The sequence below is a fragment of the Bubalus bubalis genome, chromosome 17 (assembly GCF_019923935.1).
Source record: "Bubalus bubalis isolate 160015118507 breed Murrah chromosome 17, NDDB_SH_1, whole genome shotgun sequence".
NCBI classification, from domain to species: Eukaryota; Metazoa; Chordata; class Mammalia; order Artiodactyla; family Bovidae; genus Bubalus; species Bubalus bubalis.
In genome coordinates, this window is record NC_059173.1 from 32,785,280 (window position 1) to 32,811,808 (window position 26,529).

Sequence of the window (26,529 nt, forward strand, 5' to 3'; positions counted from 1 at the left end):
GATATATGGAGAAGAGCTACCTGATAATGATCCAAGCCTAAGCAATATGTTTTAACTTTTCTTAAAAAGTGCTTGTGAGACAAAAAGTAGAAAAGATCCTGCATTAGAGTCCTTGTATTTGGCAATAAGGGGCTTCCCAGGTGGCTCGGTGGTAAAGAATCTGCTTGCCAATGCAGGAGATGTGGGTTTGATCCCTGGTTTAGGAAGATCCCCTGGAGGAGGAAATGGCAACCCACTCCAGTATTCTTCCCTGGGAAATACCATGGACAGAGGAGCCTGGTGGACTTCAGTCCATGGGGCCACAAAGGGTCAGACACGACTGAGTATGCATTTGGCAATAAAGATGGTTAGGAGGTAATATGAACAATAACTGACCAAGCTGGGCCACTTATTAGATTCACTTGGCTTAGGATGGGTACTACCCTGAGGCCATGACCCTGGAGACTTTCAGTCACCATAATCTGGGCTGGACCTTACCCTCTCTTTTCAAAGCTCACAAGCAGGTGGTCAGTCAGATCTTAACTGAGCAATTGGGCTGATGACTGTGGAACCAGTAAATGCTGCAGTTTTTATGATGAGTGAACGAAGAGATCCTGGAAGATGCTGTATAGCTGGGACCGGAGACAGGAACCCTATCTCTGTGGACCTGACTAGTGTTTTCATAGAAATAGAATTTGATAGGAGGTGCATATGAGAGTAGTTTAGGAAGACTAATGGTGGAATTTAGTGACTTGAATTACAGAGAAGGGAGAGGATGGAATAAAAGATGCTTTGAACTTGCATGTCAGGCAGTGTGATGCCTTTGATAGCTACAACATAATTTAGAGGGGTTGAGGTGGGTGGTTTAGTTTCAGAAAACTAAGATAATGGCATCTGGTCCCATTACTTCATGGGAAATAGATGGGGAAACAACGGAAACAGTGACAGACTTTATTTTTGGGGGCTCCAAAATCACTGCAGATGGCGACTGCAGCCATGAAATTAAAAGACGCTTACTCCTTGGAAGAAGAGTTATGACCAACCTAGACAGCATATTAAAAAGCAGAGACATTACTTTGCCCACAGAGGTCCGTCTAGTCAAAGCTATGCTTTTTCCAGTAGTCATGAATGGATGTGAGAGTTGGACTATAAAGAAAGCTGAGCGCCAAAGAATTGATGCTTTTGAACTGTGGTGTTGGAGAAGACTCTTCAGAGTCCCTTGGACAGCAAGGAGATCCAACCAGTCCATCCTAAAGGAAATCAGCCCTGAGTATTCATTGGAAGGAGTGATGCTGGAGCTGAAACTCCAATACTTTGGCCACCTGATGTGAAGAACTGACTTATTGGAAAAATCCCTGATGCTGGGAAAGATTTGAAGGCAGGATGAGAAGGAGACGACAGAGGATGAGATGGTTGGATGGCATCACTGACTCAATGGACATGAGTTTGAATAAACTTTGGGAATTGGTGATGGACAGGGAGGCCTGGCGTGCTGCAGTCCATGGGGTCGCAAAGAGTCGGACACAACTGAATGACTGAACTGAATTGAACTGAATCAAGCCAGGCTTCAGCAATATGTGAACTGTGAACTTCCAGATGTTCAAGCTGGTTTTAGAAAAGGCAGGGGAACCAGAGATCAAATTGCCAACATCCGCTGGATCATGGAAAAAGCAAGAGAGTTCCAGAAAAACATATATTTCTGCTTTATTGACTATGCCAAAGCCTTTGACTGTGTGGATCACAATCAGCTGTGGAAAATTCTGAAAGAGATGGGAATACCAGACCACTTGACCTGCCTCTTGAGAAACTTATATGCAGGTCAGGAAGCAACAGTTAGAACTGGACATGGAACAACAGACTGGTTCCAAATAGGAAAAGGAGTACGTCAAGGCTGTATATTGTCACCCTGCTTATTTAACTTATATGCAGAGTACATCATGAGAAACGCTGGACTGGAAGAAGCACAAGCTAGAATCAAGATTGCCAGGAGAAATATCAATAACCTCAGATATGCAGATGACACCGCCCTTATGGCAGAAAGTGAAGAGGAACTAAAAAGCCTCTTGATGAAAGTGAAAGTGGAGAGTGAAAAAGTTGGCTTAAAGCTCAACATTCAGAAAGCAGAAGATCATGGCATCTGGTCCCATCAGTTCATGGGAAATAGATGGGGAAACAGTGGAAACAGTGTCAGACTTTATTTTTCTGAGCTCCAAAATAACTGCAGATGGTGACTGCAGCCATGAAATTAAAAGATGCTTACTCCTTGGAAGGAAAGTTATGACCAACCTAGATGGCATATTGAAAAGCAGAGACATCAGTTTGCCAACAAAGATCCGTCTAGTCAAGGCTATGGTTTTTCCAGTAGTCATGTATGGATGTGAGAGTTGGACTGTGAAGAAAGCTGAGTGCCGAAGAATTGATGCTTTTGAACTGTGGTGTTGGAGAAGACTCTTGAGAGTCCCTTGGACTGCAGGGAGATCCAACCAGTCCATTCTAAAGAAGATCAGTCCTGGGTGTTCTTTGGAAGGAATGATGCTGATGCTGAAACTCCAGCACTTTGGCCACCTCATGTGAAGAGTTGACTCACTGGAAAAGACTGATGCTGGGAGGGATTGGGGGCAGGAGGAGAAGGGGACGACAGAGGATGAGATGGCTGTATGGCATCATCGACTCAATGGATGTGCGTTTGAGTGAACTCTGGGAGTTGGTGATGGACAGGGTGGCCTGGCGTGCTGCAGTTCATGGGGTTGCAAAGAGTCAGACATGACTGAGCAACTGAACTGAATTGAGGTAGGTGGATATCAGAGGTGAAATGAATATGGTGGAGGGGCAGGTAAATAGAATACAGAGGCTAAAAAAGAGAAGGTCTTCTGACCTGTCCCTACAGGTCAGAAGGCTGTAGGGACAGGCTTTGACAACTAAACTTTGCCTTACTGTTCATTCCAATGTAAAATTATCTCATGTACTATTGTAAGCAAGTCATGCAGCATATTGCCAATTCTTATATAAAAGGGATGCTAGATTTCATAAATCCTATTGAATTTTATAAGCAAGATAGGAAATGGCAACCCATTCCAGTGTTCTTGCCTGGAGAATCCCAGGGACGGGGGAGCCTGGTGGGCTGCCGTCTATGGGGTCGCACAGAGTTGCACACGACTGAAGTGACTTAGCAGCAGCAGCAGCAGTATTCATACTATTCATTTACAAACCACCGTTTGAAAATGATGGTTTGGGTTGCTTCCACTTTTTGCTTCTGTCAGTATTCATGGACATCTGTTTGTGTGGACATGTTTTCATGACTTCTTGAATAAATACCTGAGAGTGGGATGTCATAAAGGTTTTCTCATGTTTTTCTTGTAGAAATTTAAAAGTTTCAGCTGTTCCATTTAGGCCTGAGATCCATTTTGATTTAATTTTTATGTATGATGTAAGATAAGGGTTGAGGTTTTGTTTATGTTTTTTGATACTGATATTTGCCTGTTCTAGAACCATTTATTGAAAAGAATATTTTTTATCCATTAAGTTACCTTAGCATATTTATTAAAAATTCAGTAGACTATATTTGGGCTTCCCTCATAGCTCAGTTGATAAAGAATCTGCCTGCAATCCAGGAGACCCCGGTTTGATACCTGGGTCAGGAAGATCCACTGGAGAAGAGATAGGCTACCCACTCCAGTATTTTTGGGCTTCGCCTGTGGCTCAGCTGGTAAAGAATCCACATGTAATGCCAGGGACCTGGGTTTGATCCCTGGATTGGGAAGATTCCCTGGAGAAGGGAGAGGCTACCTACTCTAGTATTCTGGCCTGGAGTATTCCACAGACTCTATAGTCCATGGAGTCTCAAAGAGTCGGACACAACTGAGGGAGTCTTCACACTTTACTTAGACTATATTTGTTTCAGGTCTATTTCTGAACTCTCTTTTGTTCTGTTGATCTACATGTCAGTTCTTATACCAATACCCTGTGGTTTTATAGTAAAAACCATGTAGTGTAAATCCCTCACCTTTTTCTGTATTAAAATTATTTAACTCTTCTATGTCTTTTCTTTTCCATATAAATTCTAAAATCAGCTTGTCAGTGTTAGGGTTTGATTAGAATTGTGTTGGGTCTGTGGATCAGTTTGGGAGGGTTTGCTATCTTAATATTGAGCCTTCCAAACCATGAACATGGTATAGCTCAGAATTGATTTAGGTCTTTTACTATTTTTCTTTGTAGGGTTAAGTATCCTTTTGTGTTTTCAGTGTACAGGTCATGCATAGCCTTCATTAAATATATTCCTAAGTATTTTATTCTTTGATGATACGTGATAATTTTTTAACTACTTGATTCTATAAAAGCAGATTTGAAATAAGTTAAACAGTATTGCCAGGGTTACTTTTGGTAGAATTAGAAGGAACAATTATTTATAAAACATGGAAAAACAGGTTAAGTATGGTTTGTGAGAAATGTTCACATTTCATTCATATGAATTCAAAAAATTGACATTTTGTAACTTGATATCTTTGTGAGAAACTACTCATGTGTCAATATATGCTTTTCCTTTCTTGGAAAAGTGTTCTTTTAACTTCCAAGAGTTTCATGAATGCAGTACTATTCAAGTGACCCAAATTCTTGTTGAGGTCCTATCTTACAAAGACGTGTGCTATTTCAGCATATTTTATGATACGTGCCAGATTTGGGGGAGGCTGGGGTTGGGTTTTGGTGCCATTTATATGAGTCTTAAAAGAATATCAGATGTTTTGTTGCAGTTACTTGAGATGTTTGATTCTTGAGATCAATTCAGGTTCTTACTGGTTAGGATCAATCTGAACCATTCATTTGAATTCATCTACCATTTTTCTCATTGGGAAGTTACATAGGTCTGTTAAGCTATTTCTTTTTAAAAATTTAAAAAAAAATTATATAATAGGCCACGCACTGTGGCATGTGGGGTTCTAGTTCCTGACTATGGATTTAACCTGTGCCTCCTGCAGTGAAAGAACAGAGTTTTAACCCTTGAACTGCCAATGAAGTCCTCAGTTTCTTCTTAACTTAATTATTTATTTTACTTGTAATGAATTTTATAAAAGTCAAGTCGTTGTAAAATAAGTCTTCAGAGCTAAGAGCTTCCTTGCCTCTTCAACTTCTCCACGGCGAGCTTTGCACAATGAAACAGGGAGCACCCTGTAACAAAGGCATTTTGGATAAGGCGTGCATCCAGAAGCTGAAGGGAGAGCTGTATGGACCATAACTTTTATACAAACTGATCAGCTGCCATCTGTGTGCAAAGCCCTGTGATCAGCAGAGACCCGTTCGTGCCACTGATGGCATTGAGTAGGCTGATAGCAGCGGATCAGTTTAGCTGAGCTGTCCTCCAGCAGCTGGTCACGAGGACACAGACCCCACCAAAGTGTAGTCATCGTCAGTGTTCAGTCCTTTGCTGGGTAGATTGTGGCAGGAGACAAAAGCTGCTTGCTCTCTTCACCCCCATACAGCGAGGTAAGAGCCACCTTTTTTCTCTAGAAGGGAAAAATAAGGGCAAAAGCAGCCTCTTTCAACTTTTCCCATGTTGTTTGGATGTATATGTATGCTCATCTTTTCCAGGATAATTGTTCCAGCCAGGTGTGCAGTTCAGCATCCCTTTGGTGGTTGAGAGTAGTGTGTGTAGTACAGGTTGGGTAAATGTCAGTAACAAAACCGCCCTGCTCGGCACATCTAAGCATTTGACCTTGAAGGCTCAGAGGAGAACACACACTGCAGATTTCCCTACTTGCCCTTGACTTACAAGAGTGGATAATGAATTAATAGAAATTGATAAGGAGTGACTGTCAGGCAGCTGCTGTGGTCATGAGGCTGGTATGCGGAAACAGTGCCCGCTTGCACAGCATGCGTAACTCTGAACCGCAGCCAGGAGGGGTGGGTGGGTCACTGAAGCAGGAAATTGGCCGCCGAGAGGAATGCCGGCTCCCCACACAGGCTGCAGCCCGGTGCACCCAGGGAGAGAAAACACAGGGACGATGGGGCGAGCTGGTGGCTGCAGAGACCCGGCTCCTCTAGCAGGAGGCAGCGCTCATGCTTCAGAGGTACTGAAGACAGTGCAGGTTAGATTTTATTTTAAGGGATCAAAATGTTCATAGCGTAAGTAGCAGATGTCTAGTTCTTCTATAGTTAAATAGGCCACGGGCTACAGAGTGGGGAAAACATAAAACCTAGCTCTGAGGCCTTCCCCTAACAGTTTTTTTTCTTTTTTTTTTATTGCGCTCTTATTTTTATAAGCAAAGGTTAAATGTGGAGATTCGCTCTGCAGAGGAGCAAACCTCTGTTCATCGGTGCAGGGTGATGATTATTAGAATACTTCTAAATGAGCCTCCAAAAAGCTGCCTGTTTCATTTTCCCAGTTACTTCTGAAATAGCCTGTTCCAGGCCACACTTTAAGAACTGTTTGTAATTTAGACACACACAACTTTAGTGTGTACTTGGTGTGTGTATGTTTTTAGTATAAATAGCTGTTACTTGTTTTTTTTTTTTTTTTGGCTTGTTTGTTAGACTAATGAGTGAGGACTAAATATTTTTTAAAAGATTAAGTGATGCCTTTCAAACCATTTTGCTCTTCTGTTAAAATGTATTCCTGTAGAGTCTACTGATTTTTGAGAATGGAATTGATTGCATCAGCAGTTACTTGTTAGATTTTTCTTTTTCTTAACTGTTTATGCTGTTCTGGTATCTAAAGACAGTTTTTCATGTAAGTATTTTTGGTAAGTCCTACATAGATATTATTGGTTTTGTTTTAGGAGCATCGGGCCAGTCATTTACTTGAAATCTAAGTACATTTTAGCAACTGTCTTCATTTTTTAGAAATGAAGATATGAAGAATTGGTATCGGAGAATCACATATTTAAACATTCTGTAAATTAGGACTGCCCACCAGTGTAGGCGCAGTCCGATGGCTGTGTGGATGTAGCCTGACATGAAAAAGTTTACATTCCAGTACTGAGGAGTTGCATTCCACTGGGCAGTTCTGACGCACAGCAGGAATGCGGGGGCCCTTGTATACAAAGGGCAAGTTTAGGGACACTGACAGAAGAGGCTTCTGTGCTCAGCCACTCACTGCCTTTTGTAGACACACACACAGTGGTAGAAGCGCTCAGGACTCAACTTGGATGGGAAAATGTGGTCACAGAAGTGCAGGGCAAGGTGGCCTGACCTCAGAAAGAGCCTGCGGAACCCTGCACGGTGAATCACGGCTTGTGGGTATCTATGACAACTAGGTAAGATTTGATACCTACGGACAACTGGTGTTTCTTGTTGTGAACCTTGGACTTGAAAGTTTATCAGACTATTAACATTTTTTTTTCTATTTTACATTATATAGGAGACTACATTTAGTAAATTTTTTGTCTGCGTATATTTTAATTTTTAGTTTGTTCTGTAAGGGGAAAAAAGCTTAATGGGAATGAAAATCTGGATTGTTAAACTGTTTTTGGAACAACCATTCTTCAATTCGTTTTACTGAGTACTGTGAACATTTAGGTATCTTGTATTTGTTATGCTGCAGGTAGTCTTTTCATTAATCATTTTCTGTGAGTTTAACTTTAAAAAAAAAAAATACAACAGAGAACCAATAGTTGACCTAAAGTGAGTCTGCATCACTTCTGGTTGTCATCTTTGGTGGTTTAGTCTAAGAGTATCAGGACGCTCTGAAATTACATTGAGATTAATAGTTGAAAGCCAGGCTATATGCTGCCCTTTGACAGAACAATTTAGAAGGATTTAGAGACTATAGTAATTAAATATTCACACTGTGTAGAATCAGAAGCCTAATGGTGTTCTTACAGCACAAATGCCCTACTTCTCTGTTTCTCCTTATCTCTTTCTAACTTTGTGGACTTTTGTGAAAGGCTGGCATCAAGTGTAGAAAGAACTAACAGGTTTTTTAACTATTCAGACCAAGTCTTATTGATAACTGTTACCTACATCTTTTTTTGAAAGACAGTTAAATAAATATTTGTGTCTCATACACAAATGCATGTGTACGTAGAAAGGCTGAAGTTGCCAGAAGACAATTTTTTAAAGAATTTAAATTCAGAGTTTAAAAAAAGCTGTGTCACTTTAAAAATTAAGGAGCTTAAATTTTAAAAATATCTCTGTTTATCTTGGAACGCTGTATTATGAGTGCCATTTCAAAGAAGCAGATGTGCTAGTAGTTGAGTTTCTGGCAGCAGCTGCCTGAGGAGGCTTGGTTTTTATAGATTTGACTTTCAAACCTTTGACTGTCCCAGGGTAACCCTCAAACACTTGATGGTCATTTGTAATTTTGCTGAATTCGAATTGCTTTCTGAATCGCAAAAGCTGATTTGTCTTTTTCACTCAACTAGCCAGTGAGTGAGCCAACCCCTGAGAATCCACCTTTCCACAGAGCTCTGTTCCCCACTTATTGCTGCATTATGCTTTACAGGTAAATGTGATGCCCTGTAGCAGTATTCCTGAGGATATCTGGGAATTATTACTCATACATGTCAAGCTTACAAGGACCAGAGTTTTTATATTATTGAGTGTGGAAAAGGGCTGTTGAAGAAAGTGAGAGGCTGAGGTCAGTGTAGATCACAGAACCATGCCATGAAGCCTGATGGTGATTTGGGGCATCTCTTTTAACCTATTTTGAGGTAGCTTGGCTTTGTTTTCCCGCTTATGGAATGAAAATTGAACATTTCTCATGAGCAGAGTAGGATGGTGGGTCATACATATTAAAACTCCTTGGGGGCCTTTTTCTAAATCAAAATGTTTGAGGGCCTTTGATGTAGCACTTTGGATTCTGGCATAGCTTCATGTGTGAAGCTGAAGGGGAAAAAAAGGCCAGGAGACCCTGTACTATATGATTTTCTAAGCTTTTTTTCCTCAACTCTGACATTAAGAAATTCATTTTGTTTTTGAGATGCATTATAGTCAGGAAATATGACATTCTTTTTATAAAACTCATAGTTCGCTGTTCTGCCTGTTATCACCAACCTCTTGTGTACTCATCTTCCATAGAATATAAACTAAGAATAGGGGTGACATTTAGTGAGTTTCTTGTAACCTCTGTGTTGATTGCATAGTTAATGAGTTTGAGCAAACTCTGGGAGATAGTGAAAGACAGGGAAGCCTGGGGTGCTGCAGTCTATGGGACTTCAAAGAGTCGAACATGACTTAGCAAGTGAACAATATTGATTATGTAGTTTGTGTCCAGTAAGCTTTGGAAGACAAATAGGAAGCAGAATTGTACATGAGTGAGCATCTTTCTCTTTCTCCCACTTTCTCCATATATATATGAAGACTGGGCTGGCACAATGGGGAAACCCTCTAATTTATGACCAGGAATAAAACAAAAGTGGAATAATGCTGGGTGAAAGAAAATGTCGGTATAATTGACTCTTCAGAACTGACTTCAGGCTACTAGGGATGAAGGATGGAAGATAAATTGGGAATTTGGGGGTAGATATATATACATGCTATTACATGTAAAATTGGACTTCCCAGGTGGTGCTGGTGATAAAGAATCTGCCTGCAATGCAGGAGACACAGAGACAAGAGTTTGATCCCTGAGCTGGAAAGATCCCCTGGAGTAGGAAGTGGCAATCATTCCAGTATTCTTGCCTGGAAAATTCCATGGACAGAGGAGCCTGGCGAGCTACAGTCCACGGGGTCACAAAGAGTCAGACATGATTGAGTGACTGAGCACATATATTAAATGGATAAACAAGACTAACCTACTATATAGCACAGGGAACTCTGCTCAGTATTTTGTAATAACCTAAATGAGAAAAGAATCTGAAAAAGAGTAGGTAAATGTGTAAGTATAACTGAAATGTTTGGCTGCACACCTGAAACTAACACAATATTGTTAATCAGGTGCACTCCAATATAAAATAAAAACTATAAGCAAGGAAACTAAAAGCAAGGTGAAAAGACAGCCTTCAGAATGGGAGAAAATAATGGCAAATGAAGTGACTGACAAAAGATTAATTTCAAAAATATACAAGCAACTCCTGCAGCTCAATTCCAGAAAAATAAACAACACAATCAAAAAATGGGCCAAAGAACTAAACAGGCATTTCTCCAAAGAAGACATACAGATGGCTAACAAACACATGAAAAGATGCTCAACGTCACTCATTATCAGAGAAATGCTAATCAAAACCACAATGAGGTACCATTTCACGCCAGTCAGAATGGCTGCTATCAAAAACTCTACAAACAATAAATGCTGGAGAGGGTGTGGAGGAAAGGGAACCCTCTTACACTGTTGGTGGGAATGCAAACTTGTACAGCCACTATGGAGAACAGTGTGGAGATTCCTTAAAAAACTGGAAATAGAACTGCATTATGACCCAGCAGTCCCACTGCTGGGCATACACACCGAGGAAACCAGAATTGAGAGAGACATGTGTACCTCAATGTTCATTGCAGCACTGTTTATAATAGCCAGGACGTGGAAGCAACCTAGATGTCCATCAGCAGATGAATGTATAAGAAAGCTGTGGTACATATATACAATGGAGTATTACTCAGCCATTAAAAAGAATACATTTGAATCAGTTCTAATGAGGTGGATGAAACTGGAGCCTATTATACAGAGCGAAGTAAGCCAGAAAGAAAAACACCAATACAGTATACTAATGCATATATATGGAATTTAGAAAGATGGTAACGATAACCCTGTATGCGAGACAGCAAAAGGGACACAGATGTATAGAACAGTCTTTTGGACTCTGTGGGAGAGGGAGAGGGTGGGATGATTTGGGAGAAGGGCGTTGAAACATGTATATTATCATATATGAAATGGATTGCCAGTCCAGGTTCTATCACTTCATTGCGGACTTAGTATCGAAAAGAGATTGATTCCAAGTTAATCAGTGGTATAGTTCAGTCATCAAACTTAACTTCCTTTGCCCCTAACATGTGTTCTTTTTTGGGCAAAGTGGAATTACTACTTTTTAAAATTGAAGTCCTGAATTTTGCCAAAAACCTCAATACCCCTAAAACAAACAAAAGTCTTGATAAGTTTCTCTGATAATACATTTTTAAAGCAATTGTGGATATGCTCATGTGTAGCACATAAAATATGTCATTTTAATCATTTAAATAGTGTTACTTACAATCACACTATTGTGCAATTAATTACCACTGCTGCTGCTGCTGCTGCTAAGTTGCTTCAGTCGTGTCCGGCTCTGTGCGACCCCATAGACGGCAGCCTACCAGGCTCCTCTGTCCCTGGGATTCTCCAGCAAGAACACTGTAGTGGGTTGCCATTTCCTTCTCCAATGCATAAAAGTAAAAAGTGGAAGTGAAGTCGCTCAGTCTGTCCGACTCTTCGCAACCCCATAGACTGCAGCCTACCAGGCTCCTCCGTCCCTGGGATTCTCCAGGCAAGAGTACTGGAGTGGGGTGCCATTGCCTTCTCCTGCTGCTGCTGCTGAGTCGCTTCAGTTGTGTCCGACTCTGTGCGACCCCATAGATGGCAGCCCACCAGGCTCTGCCATCCCTGGGATTCTCCAGGCAAGAACACTGGAGTGGGTTGCCATTTCCTTCTCCAATATATGAAAGTGAAAAGTGAAAGTGAAGTCTCTCAGTCGTGTCTGACTCTAGCGACCCTATGGACTGCAGCCTACCAGGCTCCTCCATCCATGGGATTTTCTAGGCAAGAGTACTGGAGTGGGGTGCCATTGCCTTCTCCGTTGCCTTCTCCTACTTGTCTCCAAAACTTATGTTCCATAGCTCCAAACAGAAACTTTGTAACTGTTAGGCATTCCCCTAAGGCCTGGAAACCTCAAGTTTACTTTCTGTCTTTATGAATTTGCCTATTCTAGATATCTCATGTAGGTGGAATCTTATACCATATTTGTCATTTTGTGACTGGCTGTGGCACTTAGCATAATGCTTTCAAGGCTTATCCATGTTGTAACACGTATGAGCTCTTTAGTCCTTTTTATAGCTGAATAATATTCCATTGTCTGTATACATCACATTTTGTTTATCACTCATCTGTTGATGGACACTTGTGGCGTTTTTCACCTTTTGTTATTGTGGAGAGTGCCACGGTGAAAACTGGTGTACAAATGTTTGGGTCTGTATTTTTAATATTTTTTGGATGTTTATCCAGGAGTGGAATTGCTGGGTCTTCTGTTAATTCTATGTGTAACTTTTAGAGGAACTACCAAACTCTTTTTCACAGTTATGGCACCGTTTTACATTTCCACAAAGGTTCCAGTTTCTCTTCAACACTTGCTATTTTTTTTTTTTTTTGTTATTATTATTATAGCCATTCTAGTATCTCATTCACATGCAGTATCAGATGTGAAATGTATCTCATTGTGAGTTTTTGTTTTGTGTGTGGTGTGTTTGTGTGTGTTTAAGATTTGTTTATTTTTGGCTGTCTGGGTCTTTGTTGCTGTGCTCAGTCTTTGTCTAGTTGCTGCAGTGGGAGCTACTCTTTGGGTGTTCCGGCTTCTCATTGCAGTGATTTCTCTTGTTGCTGATCATGGGCTCTAGGCACATGGGCTTCGGTAGCTTTGTTGCTCGAGGCATGTTGAATCTTCCCAGATCAGGGATTGAACCTGTGTCTCCTGCATTGGCAGGTATATTCTTTACTGCTAGACCACCAGGGAAGCCTGTTTTGTGTTTTTATTTATTTATTTTTCTGTAGAAAGCATAGCCAAGATTTATTAAGCTGTAGTACACTACAGGGAAGAAGGCAATGGCACCCCACTCCATTACTCTTGCCTGGAAAATCCCATGGACGGAGGAGCCTGGTAGGCTGCAGTCCATGGGGTCACTAGGAGTCGGACATGACTGAGCAACTTCACTTTCACATTTCACTTCCATGCATTGGAGGAGGAAATGGCAACCCACTCCAGTGTTCTTGCCTGGGGAATCCCAGGGACGGGGGAGCCTGGTGGGCTGCCGTCTATGGGGTCGCACAGAGTCGGACACGACTGACGTGACTTAGCAGCAGCAGCAGCAGCAGTACACGACAGTCTGGGGGAGAGTGGGCAACTTGGTGAGTAGCTCCTTGTGTTTTTGATTTACTTTTTTCTAATAACTAAGGATGTTGAGCAACTTTCCATGTGCTTGTCAGCCATTTGGAGAAAAGTCTATTCAAGTCCTTTGCCTATTTTTTAATTGGGTTGTCTTTTTGTTATTGAGTTGTAGGAATTATGTACTCTGGATCTTAAACCCTTCTCAGATATGTGCTTTACAAATATTTTCTCCTATTTTGTAGATTGTGTTATTCATTTTTTGATAATGTCCTTTGCACCAAAGTTTTTAATCTTGATGAAGTTGATTTAATTTTCCTTTTGCTGCTGATGCTTTTGATGTCATATCTGAGTCCATTGTCAAATCCAAGGTAATGAAGACTCATCCTTGTATGTTTTTTTTTCCCTTAGAGTTTTATCATTTTTGGCCTTCTTACTTAGTCAGTGCTCCATTTTCAGTTTAATTTTGTATGTCACGAGATGTAGGGATCCAGCTTCATTATTTTGGTGTACTACTTAACCCAGTAGTTTGATTGGAGCTTTGTAGTAAGTTTTGAAATCAAAAGCATACTTTCTCTGACTTTGTTGCTTTTCAAGATTGTTTTGGCTAATTAGGGCCTCTTGCATTTTTGTATGAATGTAAAGATTGCTTTTTCCATTTCTGCAAAAACATATTTTGGGGAGGATTTTGATGGAGATTCCACTGAATTTGTAGGCCACTTTGTGTAGTCTCTTTGTTGTTCAGTTCCTAAGTCATGTCCAACTCTTTGCAACCCCATAGACTGCAGCATGCCAAGGCTCCTCTGTCCTCCACTATCTCCCAGAGTTTTCTCAGTCATGTCCATTAAATTGGTGAAGCTATCTAACCATCTCATCCTCTGTTGCCTCCTTCTTTTGCCTTCCATCTTTCCCAGCATCAGGGTCTTTTCTAATGAGTCAGCTCTTTGCATCAGGTGGCCAAAGTATTGGAGCTTCAGCATCAATCCTTCCAATGAATATTCAGGGTTGATTTCCTTTAGGATTGACTGGTTTGATCTCTTTGCAGTCCTGGGGACTCTCAAGAGTCTTCTCCAGCACCACATTTTGAAAGCATCAATTCTTCCGTGTTCAGCCTTCTTTATGGTCCAACTCTCACACCTGTACATGACTACTGGAAAATCCATAGCTTTAACTATACAGACTTTTGTCAGCAAAGTGATGTCTCTGCTTTTTAATGTGCTGTCTAGACTTGTCATAACTTTCCTTCCAAGGAGCAAGTGTCTTTTAATTTCATGTCTGCAGTCACTGTCTGTAGTGGTTTTGAAGCCCAAGAAAATAAAATCTGTCTCTGTTTCCACTTTTTCCCCTTCTGTTTGCCATGAAGGGATGGTACCAGATGCCATGATCTTAGTGTTTTGAATGTTGAGTTTCAAGGCAGCTTTTTCATTCTTCATTATTATTTAATATACTTATCCAAGGCCCAGAGAGAAGAAGTGACTTGCCCAAGATCACACAGCTAACTGGTAGTAGAGTGTATTGAGAAACAATATTCTCAACTACAATAGCGGCTGTCTTTCCATTATATCATCCCCTGGACTCTAAATCCCAAGTCAGTAAGGGCTTACTATGTCTTAGTTCCTTTTCACTTTCTGTCATTAGGGTGGTGTCATCTGCATTTCTGAGGTAGTTGATATTTCCCCTGGCAATCTTGATTCTAGCTTGTGAGTCATCTAGCCTGACATTACACACGATGGACTCGCCATGTAAATTAAATAAGCTGGGTGACATTATACAGCCTTGTTGTATTCCTTTCCCAATTTTGAATCAGTCCACTGTTCCATGTTTGGTTTTAGCTGTTGCTTCTTGATCTGCATACAGGTTTCTCAGGAGACAGGTAAGGTGGTCAGGTACTCCTGTCTCTAAGAATTTTCCACACCATCAAAGGCTTTAGTGTAGTCAGTGAAGCAGATATACATGTTTTTTTTCTGGAATTCCCTTGCTTTCTCCATTATCCAATGAATGTTGGCAATTTGATCTCTGGTTCCTCTGCCTTTTCTAAACCCAGTTTGTACATCTGGAAGTTGTTGGTTCACATACTATTGAAGTATAACTTGAAGGATTTTGAGCCTAACCATGCTAACATGAAATGAGCTCAACTGTATGGTAGTTTGAACATTCTTTGGCATTGCCCTTCTTTGGAATTGGAATGAAAACTGACCTTTTTCAGGCCTGTGGCCACTGCTGTTTTCCAAATTTGCTGGCATATTGAGTGCAGCACTATAACAGCACCATCTTTTAGGATTTGAAATAGCTCAGTTGGAAGTTCATCACCTCCACTAGCTGTGTTCATAGTAATGCTTCCTAAGGCCCACTTGACTTCACATTCCAGGATGTCCAACTCTGGTTGACTAACCACATTATTGTGGTTATCTGGCTCATTTAGACCTTTTTAGTATAGCTCTTTTGTGTATTCGTGCCACCTCTTTTTAATCTCTTCTTCTTCTGTTAGGTCCTTACCATTTTTGCCCTTTATGGAGCCCATCCTTGCATGAAATGTTATGTTGGTATCTCCAGTTTTTTTGAAGCTATTGCTAGTCTTTCTCATTCTCTTGTTTTCCTCTGTTTCTTTGCATTGTTCATTTAAAAAGAAAGCCTTAATTATAAGACTTAAAAACAAAAAAGATTGCGTTTGATAGGAGTAACTTCATTTCTGACAGTCGCACCAAGGAACATTTGGAGGAGAATTTAGCCAAATGACTTTGGAACAGTCTTTCTATTTCTGACTTTTCTTAAAGCCCTCAGGTATTGTGAAGTGAAGTGAAGTACAGGTCACTCAGTTGTGTCCGACTCTTTGTGACAGCCCTGGACTGTAGCCCACCAGGCTCCTCTATCCATGGAATTCTGCAGGCAAGAATACTGGAGTTGGTAGCCGTTCCGTTCTCCAGGGGATCTTCCCAACCCAGGGATTGAACCCAGGTCTCCCGCGTTGCAGGAAGATTCTTTGCCATTTGAGCCAACAGGAAAGCCAGGGATTGTAGCTGTACTTTTAAAATTAACCAAGTTCTTATTTAATCTGTATCATTTCTAAATTTCCTTAAGTCATGATTTTAGCAATCTAAATAATACCAACTTTCAGCTGCTGTTAATAAGACTGTGTGAAATATTCTTTTAATTTATGCCTCTGGTTTTACAGGAATCCCTTTGGTTGTCCTTAAATTTTTCGTTGGAAACTTTTCAGCTCTGTGGTTTTCCCCTTAGAAACTTTTCTAGCCTAGTGCTCTATTTTAGATTTATGTGGTTTTCTATGATGGTATGTATGATAATTTTCAGGTTTTATTTTTCCTATTGTGTCTTTCCTTTTGAGGTGTGTCTTTGTTTATTATTTGTTATTTATTATGTATGCAGTTTGCTGTGCTAATGACTTGAAAGACTTCTAGTTTTCATTTGACTTCTAACTGAAACCCGAGAACCCTTTGTCGTTTGGTTTTATACTGTGTATATTTGATCACTTTTCACATAGAGTATTTCCTTGTGCATATTGGGTCCTTACTGCTGTTTTACATGCACATAAAACTTTATAAAAATGTCTTGTACTTTATTCTTACTAGCTTTGTTCTGTGCTTTACTATCTAAATGTCTGTGTCATTTGCAAACCTGAAGATTTCTGTCCAATTCTTTCTACTAAATCATCTAAATATTTAAACGAATTGATCTTCGTATTATCTGTGGGTGTTTTTGTCTCCTATATGTCTCTATCTGGTTTTCTTTTTTTTTTTTTGGCTGTGCCATGCAGCTTGCAGGATCTTAGTTCCTTGACAGGGATCATACCAGGGCCTGGAAAACACAAGAGTCCCAACCACTGGACCACCAGGGAATTCCCCTTGTGTTTTTTTTTTTTTGTCTCTATACTTAAGTTTTCCAGTATCATATTTTTAAAAGTTTATTTATATACAACTTGATCAAAACTTAGTAGATAATGGTGTTTACTTCCTTTTGTTCATATATTTTTTGAGTCAAAGAATCAGATAGTAGAAGCAGAAGTATTTTGTGGCTTAATGGATTTGTAGCTGACATATTTCATTCCTACCTTATAGCTTCTGGATTGTAAGCTAAGAGTAACTCCTCTTTGCAGTGGAGCCAAAAGGCCTTGCATTAGCCCAACGAATGCATTCGTGAACTATACCTGTCTCTCTCTCTCTTTTTTTTTTTTTTTTGCTACATTACTCAGCTTGTGGGATCGTAGCTCTCCAACCAGGGACCTAACCTGCACCCTCAGTAATGAAAGCCCAGAGTCTTAACCACTGGACAACCAGGGAATTCCCTATGCTTTGTCTTTTTTGAGGCCACTCTTTCCTTTTAGGTTCTTAACTGTGTTTGAAACAATAAACTATTGGATAAGTGATGTAATTTATTCTCCCTTGGTAGAGTGTGTTCTCTGTGCATTTGCCTTTTCCCCCTCAATGTAGTCAAAGAATTAATCTGACGGGAGTCTATTATTTCTCCTGTGGTTTACATCTTTGTGACAGTCAGTAGAACTTGAGTCTTTTGTGGCTCCAAAAGAGTTTCGTTAGATTTTAGCACAGCTCACTCTGTAAAAGGTGTAGAAATGTGTGGTTTTTTTTTTTTTTTTTTTTTTTTTTGGTAGCACATTTTAGGGGATGCACATGTTTCATCCCTAAAGTAATAGTGTTGCTGCTGCTGCTAAGTCACTTCAGTCATGACCGACTCAGTGCGACCCCATAGACAGCAGCCCACCAGGCTCCCCCATCCCTGGGATTCTCCAGGCAAGAACACTGGAGTGGGTTGCCATTTCCTTCTGCAAAGCATGGAAGTGAAAAGTGAAAGTGAAGTCGCTCAGTCGTGTCTGACTCTTAGTGACCCCATGGACTGCAGCTCACCAGGCTCTTCCGTCCATGGGATTTTCCAGGCAAGAGTACTGGAGTGGGGTCCATTGCCTTCTCTGAAGTAATAGTGTTAGTGCAACTAAATATGTGAATATCACCTCAGCCATAAAGTTCTGTTGAACTAGTAGCTAATTGGTAAGAGGATTAACAGCCTTAATTCTGATGTAGGGAGTTGGTGGTGTAAGAATTAGGCATAAAATAAATACTATGTAGTTTATTAATATGGATGTTACTACCTTTGTTGCTAAAATTTATAAGCAACTCAGTTCTAGCAGCTTAAAAAAATAATTTATATTTTTGGCTGCACTGGGTCTTTGCTGCTGCATAGACTTTCTCTAATTGCAGAGAGTGGGGGCACTCTGTATGTGCGTGTGCGGGCTTCTCATTGCGGTGGCTTCTCTTGTTGCAGAACGTGGGCTCTAGGGCATGCAGGCTTCAGTAGCTGCAGCACATGGGCTCAGCAGTTGTGGCTCCCAAGCTCTAGAGCACAGGCTCCATAGGGATGGTGCATGGGCGTATTGAGATACTCCACGGCACGTGGGATCTTCCCTGATCAGGGATCCTGGTTTGGCAGGCAGATTCTCTACCACTAAGCCTCCAGGGAAGCCCAGTTCTAACAGTTTTTATTTTTTATTTAGTCATATGAACGTTGTATGCATTACATACATTTGGGTTTTTTTTTTTTTTTTTTACTACATGAAATTTTTAAAAAAGAAAACCACTCTATCATTACTTCTGTGACGCTTGTCTGGTTCTATAATTTAATAAAATAGGAAAAAAGCTTAGAGTCATGATTTTCTTTGGATTTTAATGTTGTTTTATTTAGTAATAAACTTTAAGCATGCAACATATGTTTTTACCCAGTCCTGTAACAGGATTAAATGGGCAATGATGGCTTGAAACCTACTACATATTTTGCTAACACATTGAGATTATTTCTTAATTTGTAGTGTATCATTAAATTATAAGCATCATTGTAAAAAAATTAAATTGCAAGTAAGTAGTTTCAAAAGCTAGAAGCAAATTTTTGTGTGTGTTGAGGATTTTCTGTAATTTTAGTGGTATTTAATTGTTAAACTAAGAGAAGAATATTTACAATTTTAGGTCATTTTAATTACATGTGAAATAACATGACAAACAGGATAAGATAGTTATAGTTTTCCTATTTTTTTCAGCTTAAAAAAAGCACTTTAATATTTGTATGCTTATGAGAATGTGTATGTGTGAATATTTTAAAAGGATTTTTCAGATATGCTAAGTATGACTCTTTGATTTCCATAGAAACAGAATTTTGGAGCAGGAAATGACTTAAGTGATGGCCTATCCTCATTGATAACCTTAGAAATGAGTGTAGTTTAGACTGTGAGGATAGTCAAGCTGTTTTGCTGGAGGTCACAAGCTGATAGAGTGAGAATGTTCTTACCTGTTTTCTTCCTTGAGCGAGCAAGCAAGCTTAGTCAGTTTAGTTGTCTCTGACTCTGTGCAACCGTGTGGACTCTAGCCTGCCAGGTTCTTCTGTCCATGGGATTTTCCAGGCAGGAATACTGGAGTGGGTAGCCATGCCCTCCTCTAGGGGGTCTTCCCTATACTGGGAAGAGAACCCTTGTCTCTTAAGTCTCCTGCATTGGCAGGCTGGTTTTTTACCACTAGCGCCACCTGGAAAGCCCAAACTTTTTTCCCTAACCCAAGTTGTGTTCTAATATGTGAAACATTCTGTACTACCATGACACCAAGAACGTTATGAATTTCCTATGGAAATTTTCATAGGAGCCACTCAAATATCTAATTTACTTGGGGGGAAAATGCTCGATAAAATAGTTTTTTGGTAGAGTTATTTTCTCATATTTTTCTCAAAGGTAGATTATTAAACATGATTGCTGTGACTTCCCTGGCAGTCCAGTGGTTAAAATTCTGTGCTTCCACTGCAGGGGACACAGGTTTGATCCCTCATCATTGGGCGCTAAGATCCCACATGCCTCACTGTACATTCTCCCCCTGCTGCTGCTGCTAAGTCGCATCAGTCGTGTCCGACTCTGTGTGACCCCATAGACGGCGGCCCACCAGGCTCCCCCGTCCCTGGGATTCTCCAGGCAAGAACACTGCAGTGGGTTGCCATTTCCTTCTCCAATGCATGAAAGTGAAAAGTGAAAGTGAAGTCACTCAGTTGTGCCCCATGGGGACTCTTAGCGACCCCGTGGACTGGAGCCTACCAGGCTCCTCCGTCCATGGGATTTTCCAGGCAAGAGTACTGGAGTGGGGTGCCATATTCTCCCACTACGCCCCCCCGCAAAATTAAAGTTACTAAAATGTTGACTAGAAGGAAGAGAGAATTTTTGGAGTAGTGAATGGGCAGGGGCAGGTGGTATGTTAGAACAAGTCATGACTACTTAGAACTCCTCGTGGCTCTAGTTGGCATATATCTATGTCAGAGAGAGTGACTCTGCTCTAGTGTTAGGTGGATATTTCCATAGATAAGGCAAGGTACCCTGTCTGAGGTCACCAGTACAGTTTTCAGGAGAAAAAGGGCTTTTAAGAGTGCATGTCCACTCAAGTCACTTTGTAATTGAAACTCCTGGGTTGAATACCTGTTCCTTAAGCTGATTTAGAATAAGTAGATATGAAAATTTAGAAAAATACATTTTTTAAGTGAAAGAAATGTTTAACCTAAGCAAGTTAAGTTATAGAAGAGAATTATATGCATTTTATACTTTGTATGTTGTTATGGTTTGCCATTGATCCAGTTCCCACGCCTGTTATTGTTTAGTTGCTGAGTTGTGTCCAACTCTTTCATGACTCCATGGACTGTAGCCCACTAGACTCCTAGTGGAGTACGTGAGATTTTCCAAGCTAGAATACTTGGAAAATACTTGGGTTGCCAATTCCTTCTCTATTTAATTGTGTTACTACTACTTGTTTCATAGACTGTGTAAATATATACATACTTGTAGTTTTCCTTAGGATCCCATATTTGGAATTAAATCAGGTTTGTTCCCCCACGCCCCTTTTGCTTCTTTGCGTATGTCAGCTTTTTATTTGAGATTCACTTTGTAAGATTCTTTTTATAAGTTCTTAGTAACTCTAGTATATAAAATTGAAATGTGTTCTAACTACTTTTGATAAAAATCATATGGCACCCCACTCGAGTACTCTTGCCTGGAAAATCCCATGGATGGAGGAGCCTGGTGGGCTGCCGTCCATGGGGTCACTAGGAGTCGGACACGACTGAGCGACTTCACTTTCACTTTTCACTTTCATGCATTGGAGAAGGAAATGGCAACCCACTCCAGTGTTCTTGCCTGGAGAATCCCAGGGACGGGGGAGCCTGGTGGGCTGCCGTCTATGGGGTCGCACAGAGTCAGACACGACTGAAGTGACTTCGCAGCAGCAGTGTAGGCTGCAATGACTTATGTCTCCTATTTGTCTGTATTTGCTATTGTTATACTTTTTATTTGGAAAGCTTACTTTTATAGAGCTGATAAGTGGTCTCAACTCCAATTATTTAGGAACTCTTGCCTTCCTACGTTGCTTCATCTGTGAAATGATAAACAGCTAGAAACTGTGTATAAGGAAATAGAGGCCACAGTCCTTAAATTTGTAAAATTCCCTTGGCGTCCAGCCTTTTCCCTTGGTTATTACATGGCTAGATAGTTAACAACTCCTCAGTGGTCCCACCCCTGTTAGGATATTCTAAATCTTCACTTAACTGGGAGTGAACTAAAACAACTAACACAAAACATATTCGCAGCGATTCTTCAGTACTTACATTGTGAATTCAAAAAGATTACTTTGGAATTTTCCAGAAAAATATGTCTGAGATTTAAAAATTTGAATGGTTCCTTGTCATTGTGTGTAAATAATGGTTTGAGATAGTTTCTCTTTCTTCAACGTGCATTTTTTTGTAGTTGTTTTGTTTCTTATTTTTATTCATCTGAAGGGTTAGCCTAAATTCACAATTTGTATTTCTTAAATCTTTTTTTTCTTTCTAGTTTTGGCAAGCGTTCTGCAGGAAGCTTTAGGCGTGGCTGTGAATGCATTGTGTTAGAGCCTTCTGAAATGATTGTGGTAAGAAAACTTCTGTGAAGACTTTTTCCCCCTGAAAAAAGTTATGAAATAAAAGCATTTTCACAAACTGCATATATTATATATTTTATAACTTTAGATATATTTATTTCATAACTTTTGAGTTTGAGTTCATAATCATTATAATTATTTATGGGATTCAGTTAAGTGAAAAAGAAAATTTAAAGGAGGGCAAGCACATAAGTATTTGGTGCTTGAACTTTATAAATCTATGAAAATGCCATTTAATTGAAACTTGGGGAGAAAGTGTAGGGTTTTAGATCTCCAAATATTGACTGGAATGAGATACTTTAAATGAGTCACAGTGATATGTATTCAGGCAACAGTTAATATAAGGAAATCCCTTCATTTCCTTTAACTAATTGAAAGACATTTGGGGGAATTTTATGCTGGTTAAACATTCTGTTGAGATTTTTAATCTCTCTTTTTAACTCTATGATTTTGAAAAAATATGCTGAGATAAGATACATGCAAAAAAGAGAATGTTAAAAGATATTAGCAACATAATTATTTTTATTGATGCTTTTTAAAAAAAAAAAGCTTGTCACATTCTTAATATATAAACATGATTTAAAGATAGGATAATATGTACCCCGTTAAAAAATCAGCCACAAAAATAAAGTTGGAGAGAGCGCTCACTAGAGACTTCAGTTGATTTGAAGTACATTTTGTTTCCCATCCAGCACCTATCTGGGAGGGTAAACTTTGTCAATAAATGATGTCCTAAAATAAATGATGATGGGAGTTTTTCATTCACATTTAATAAACTATTTGGTAAATACATCTGTTTTCATATGAGAGGTAGGTTTTTTCCCCCATGCTGGAGGAGAGGAATTCCTCAGAGCTGGGAACTTCCTCACAAAGCCAGTGGAAACTTTGGGTGAAGTTTCACAAAATTTACTGTTAAGTAAAAATGTGGCATGGTGGTGAGAAAAGATTTAGGATTGGAAGAGTGTAGGCAGATATGTTAGACTCTCCAGCCATGGGTCTTAAAAAGTGTTTTAGATAATTTCCTCAAGAATCTGGTCTCTGTTAATGCTATTTTGTGTTTATCTGAAGGATTTTTGATCTGTAGAATTCCTTGAGGATTGTGTACTTGTCCATATACCAGGTACTACATTTGCCAGTGTGAGAACCATATGAGAATCTAAATATACTTCTTTCTGTGAGCAATCCCATTTTCCTTACGTAAGCATGATGAGGATTAGCCATATGTAACTTTTCTTCTCTGTTAGTCCATTCATCACTTTCTAAATGTTTAAAATGAGGAAATTGTTTTTTGAAAATAATGCTATTTATAAAAAGAAGAAACTGAATCCATAGAACGAAAGTAGGAAGAAAAACCCTTAAGTAATCTACCAAAGTCATTCTGCTAGTAGTCGTGTCTGAGTCATTAGGGATTTGTTTTTTTTTTTTTTAAAGGCAAAAACCAGATTTATTCCATTAGAGTTTTTGTGCTTTAGTTAAGACAATGGAGCTGTTGCTTTCATAATACATGGTGATGAATCCTGTGAGATCTTTCACTAATAAATCAGGTCAAAGACTACTGAAAATATCCTACCCTTTGAAACTACAGGAAATTCAGGAGTTAACCATATTGTCCTAAGTGGAACTGAAAATGCCTCTCTTATAAAGAAAAGTTACTCAAAAGCAATTAGTTCCAGAGAAGCTCAAAAGCAGTTGAAGTCTGTCGAGATAGTTTGTCTACAAATGTCTTTGCACAATGAATGAATGTGGACTATCCGTAAGTTTTATTCTGCGTCTAATCTTAATATGGAACGTGGTGTTTGAGGAAATGAAATTTTGGGGGATTTTATTTCAGGTAGACTATATGGATGAAAATGAAGAATATTTTCAGCGTCAAGCTTCTCATCGACAGTCTCGAAGGAGATTTAGAAAAATCAACCAGAAAGGGGAAAGACAAACTATTATTGACACTGTGGATCCTTATCCTGTGGGCAAACCACCTTTGCCTAGAGGCTATCATACGGTAAGTTATATAAGTATAATAATTGTATTTATCTTTATAATTTTTTGCTGGGAGTTTTGTGAAAAGATGTGAATTTTCTATTTTTGACCAGTAATTTCTTTTTGTGGTATTACTTGTCCAAAGTGCAGATTTTTCTGGAAACACACATAATATGACTAGTTAAAGGAACCTTGAAATAAATTGTCAAAAGATGTTGTTTAGCCTTTTAATTTCTTAAAATGCTCTCAGGATCAGTTTTGTGATCAGCATGTACAATTGTAACTGGGATACTTTTTCTTACCTTAATGTAAAATTTTGTCATCTCCCTCCCCATTCCCAATGACTGGTATCATACCTATTTTTTTATTCAAAAGTTAGCTAGCTAAAATTTGCTTATTCTCGTAGCTTTTCATACCATTGTGTGAATATTATCTGAGAATTTTTTTGTTTGTTTAAATTGTTTAATTTGTTTAATATGATGACATGAGAGCCTAATTTGAAAGGTTGTTTCTTTATATTCCAGTGTAAAGATAATCTGAAGCATTTCTAATAGGTTCAGAGGTTCTCTTCAATGGTTTCACCCACTTAGTTGTCATTTATTTTATACACATTAGGTTAATAAGCTACTTTTTATGTTTGAGGAAACCGAGGCAAAGATAATGAGCGATTTATACAAGACCCCAGCGTAGTCAGCGTGGGAGACTGTTTCTGACTTCTCTCTCTTTGCTTGGGTGCACTCCGTCCATGTCCTCTGGGGGCCCACACAACATTGTGGCAAATATATTTAAGGATTTCTGTTTTCAAGGAAAAAAGTGACTTGAATTCTTACACATCATAATTAGGTCAAAGATGGCTTATCTATACTTACAATACCATTAAACAAGTACTCATTTTTTGAAATTAATTTTAAAATGGAAATGTGAAAAAATAAAAGTAGGTAATTCACAGCTATTTTATAATTTCTCATTTGTTTTTTTCACCTAGCCTCTTTCTTTTGCAAATAAGTATAAATGTAAAACACATGGGAAAATGTATATAGATGTAAAATTATGAACTTAATTTTCTGGTAACTTGAAGTGATGTATTTTATCCCCACACTTCATGTGTTCTATTTCTGAGAGCTCTTTGTATTTGAATATTTAAGCAGTTTTGACCACCAGCTATCTGCCTACTCCTCTTGCTGCCCATGCACAATTTTAATTTAACATGAATTTCATAGTTGAATCATTTCATTGAGCTCCTTTGGAAAGGGTTGCTTTTGCTCATCATAAAGCCAGCTTTGTTTGCCTTTTGGAGAGACTTAGTATTTTCTTTTTTTTTTAAACCTATGAAAGGTTTTTTGTTACTATTGTCTATAAAAGAAGGTAGTATTTTTAGTGTTGATGTAGTATCATGGAATAAGGAAATATGGATTAAAAATAGTTATACACATTAATAGTACAGACTACTCATACTGTTAACACTCTTTCTGCTTTGGAATTATTTTTCCAAATCATATTCCATGCTAAGATATTTAGCGGCAATGTGAGTTACTAAAAATTTCATATTAAGGCTGATTGGTACGATTTTATAGTTATATATTCCTCTCACTTAACTTGGGAGGGTCACTTTATAGTTATTTCTCCTATCCCTGCGTTTTCCCCCTTTATGGAATTCTTTACTCACCTCCCATACATGACTTCTCTTTTTTTAATCTGAGTTTTTAAAAAAATGTGTACTTTTTAACAAGATTACTTTTTTTTTTTTTTAGTGGTTTAAAAAAGTGTTTTATCTGGTCAACAGGCCAGAAAATTTAGTACTATGGTGAAAATTTTAACTTGCTTAATGATGGATCAGGCACCAGTTTACTAATATATGTGACATGTGTTAATTTTCCTAAATGAGTTCAGATGGGCAACAACAGAGTCATAATTGAAAATACTGAATCCCATCTTTTCATGCAAATTGTGTTTTATTCATATATTATTATTGTATCTAAGTACAAGATTTTAACATACGAACAACAACATTTTGTTTTGAATTTTTGGTACCTCAGGGTATAAAGAATTAAGTGAAGAAGATCATTATTCTTCATTAGCCCTAAGTCACCTTTACTTATTCTGAGCAGAAGTACTCCTCTTGAAAGAACTAGGGTAGGAACCAGGGTGAAAATTTTTTTGAAAAGGTGCATGGTCCTATATCACCGATGATCTCAGTGGTGGCAGGTGCATTTCAGGTGCATGGCTAAGGAACATAAGGACATCATATGTGTAGTCAATGCTGTATGGTCATTCTTAACCTGATTTAACATGATCTTCATTTTGGCAGATGTACTGTAGCATGTCTGATAATGTCATCTTTTCCTTTCCTCCTCTATGGCACTCATTTCATTTTGGCTCAAAGGAATGCACTAAATCTCAGGTATTGTAATTTGTGTGGTCTCCTAATACTAACCTCAGTTCATTTGTGAGTTTGCATTGTAACTAACAAGTTTATAATATTGACGTGTTTTGCTTGGTCTTGTTCTTTTGTATTTTGCCCTGATTTAGTAAAATCTCTTACAACTTTGAAACTATCAGTGGTTTAAGTGATGTCACAGGCTGCTTTATTTGTGCAGACATAGGGATAAATTGCCCACTTTGTTTGA

General features: G+C 39.0%; 1 protein-coding gene across 15 annotated transcripts in view; it reads left to right on the plus strand.

Moving 5' to 3' along the window:
• The window catches only part of RAPGEF2 (Rap guanine nucleotide exchange factor 2), a 273,080-nt gene that overhangs the window by 124,631 nt on the left and 121,920 nt on the right, over positions 1–26,529 (plus strand). For 9 of the 15 annotated variants that reach the window (XM_045163133.1, XM_045163134.1, XM_045163135.1 and 6 more), the window contains exons 5-7: positions 21,841–21,916; positions 23,757–23,924; positions 26,286–26,303. In XM_045163133.1, coding sequence (XP_045019068.1) covers positions 21,841–21,916; positions 23,757–23,924; positions 26,286–26,303 — 262 coding nt within the window. Of the gene's footprint in view, positions 1–4,698; positions 6,060–6,564; positions 7,227–21,840; positions 21,917–23,328; positions 23,679–23,756; positions 23,925–26,285; positions 26,304–26,529 lie in introns of those variants that run through there. The other 6 variants (XM_045163136.1, XM_045163143.1, XM_045163147.1 and 3 more) reach the window with 5 other exon arrangements.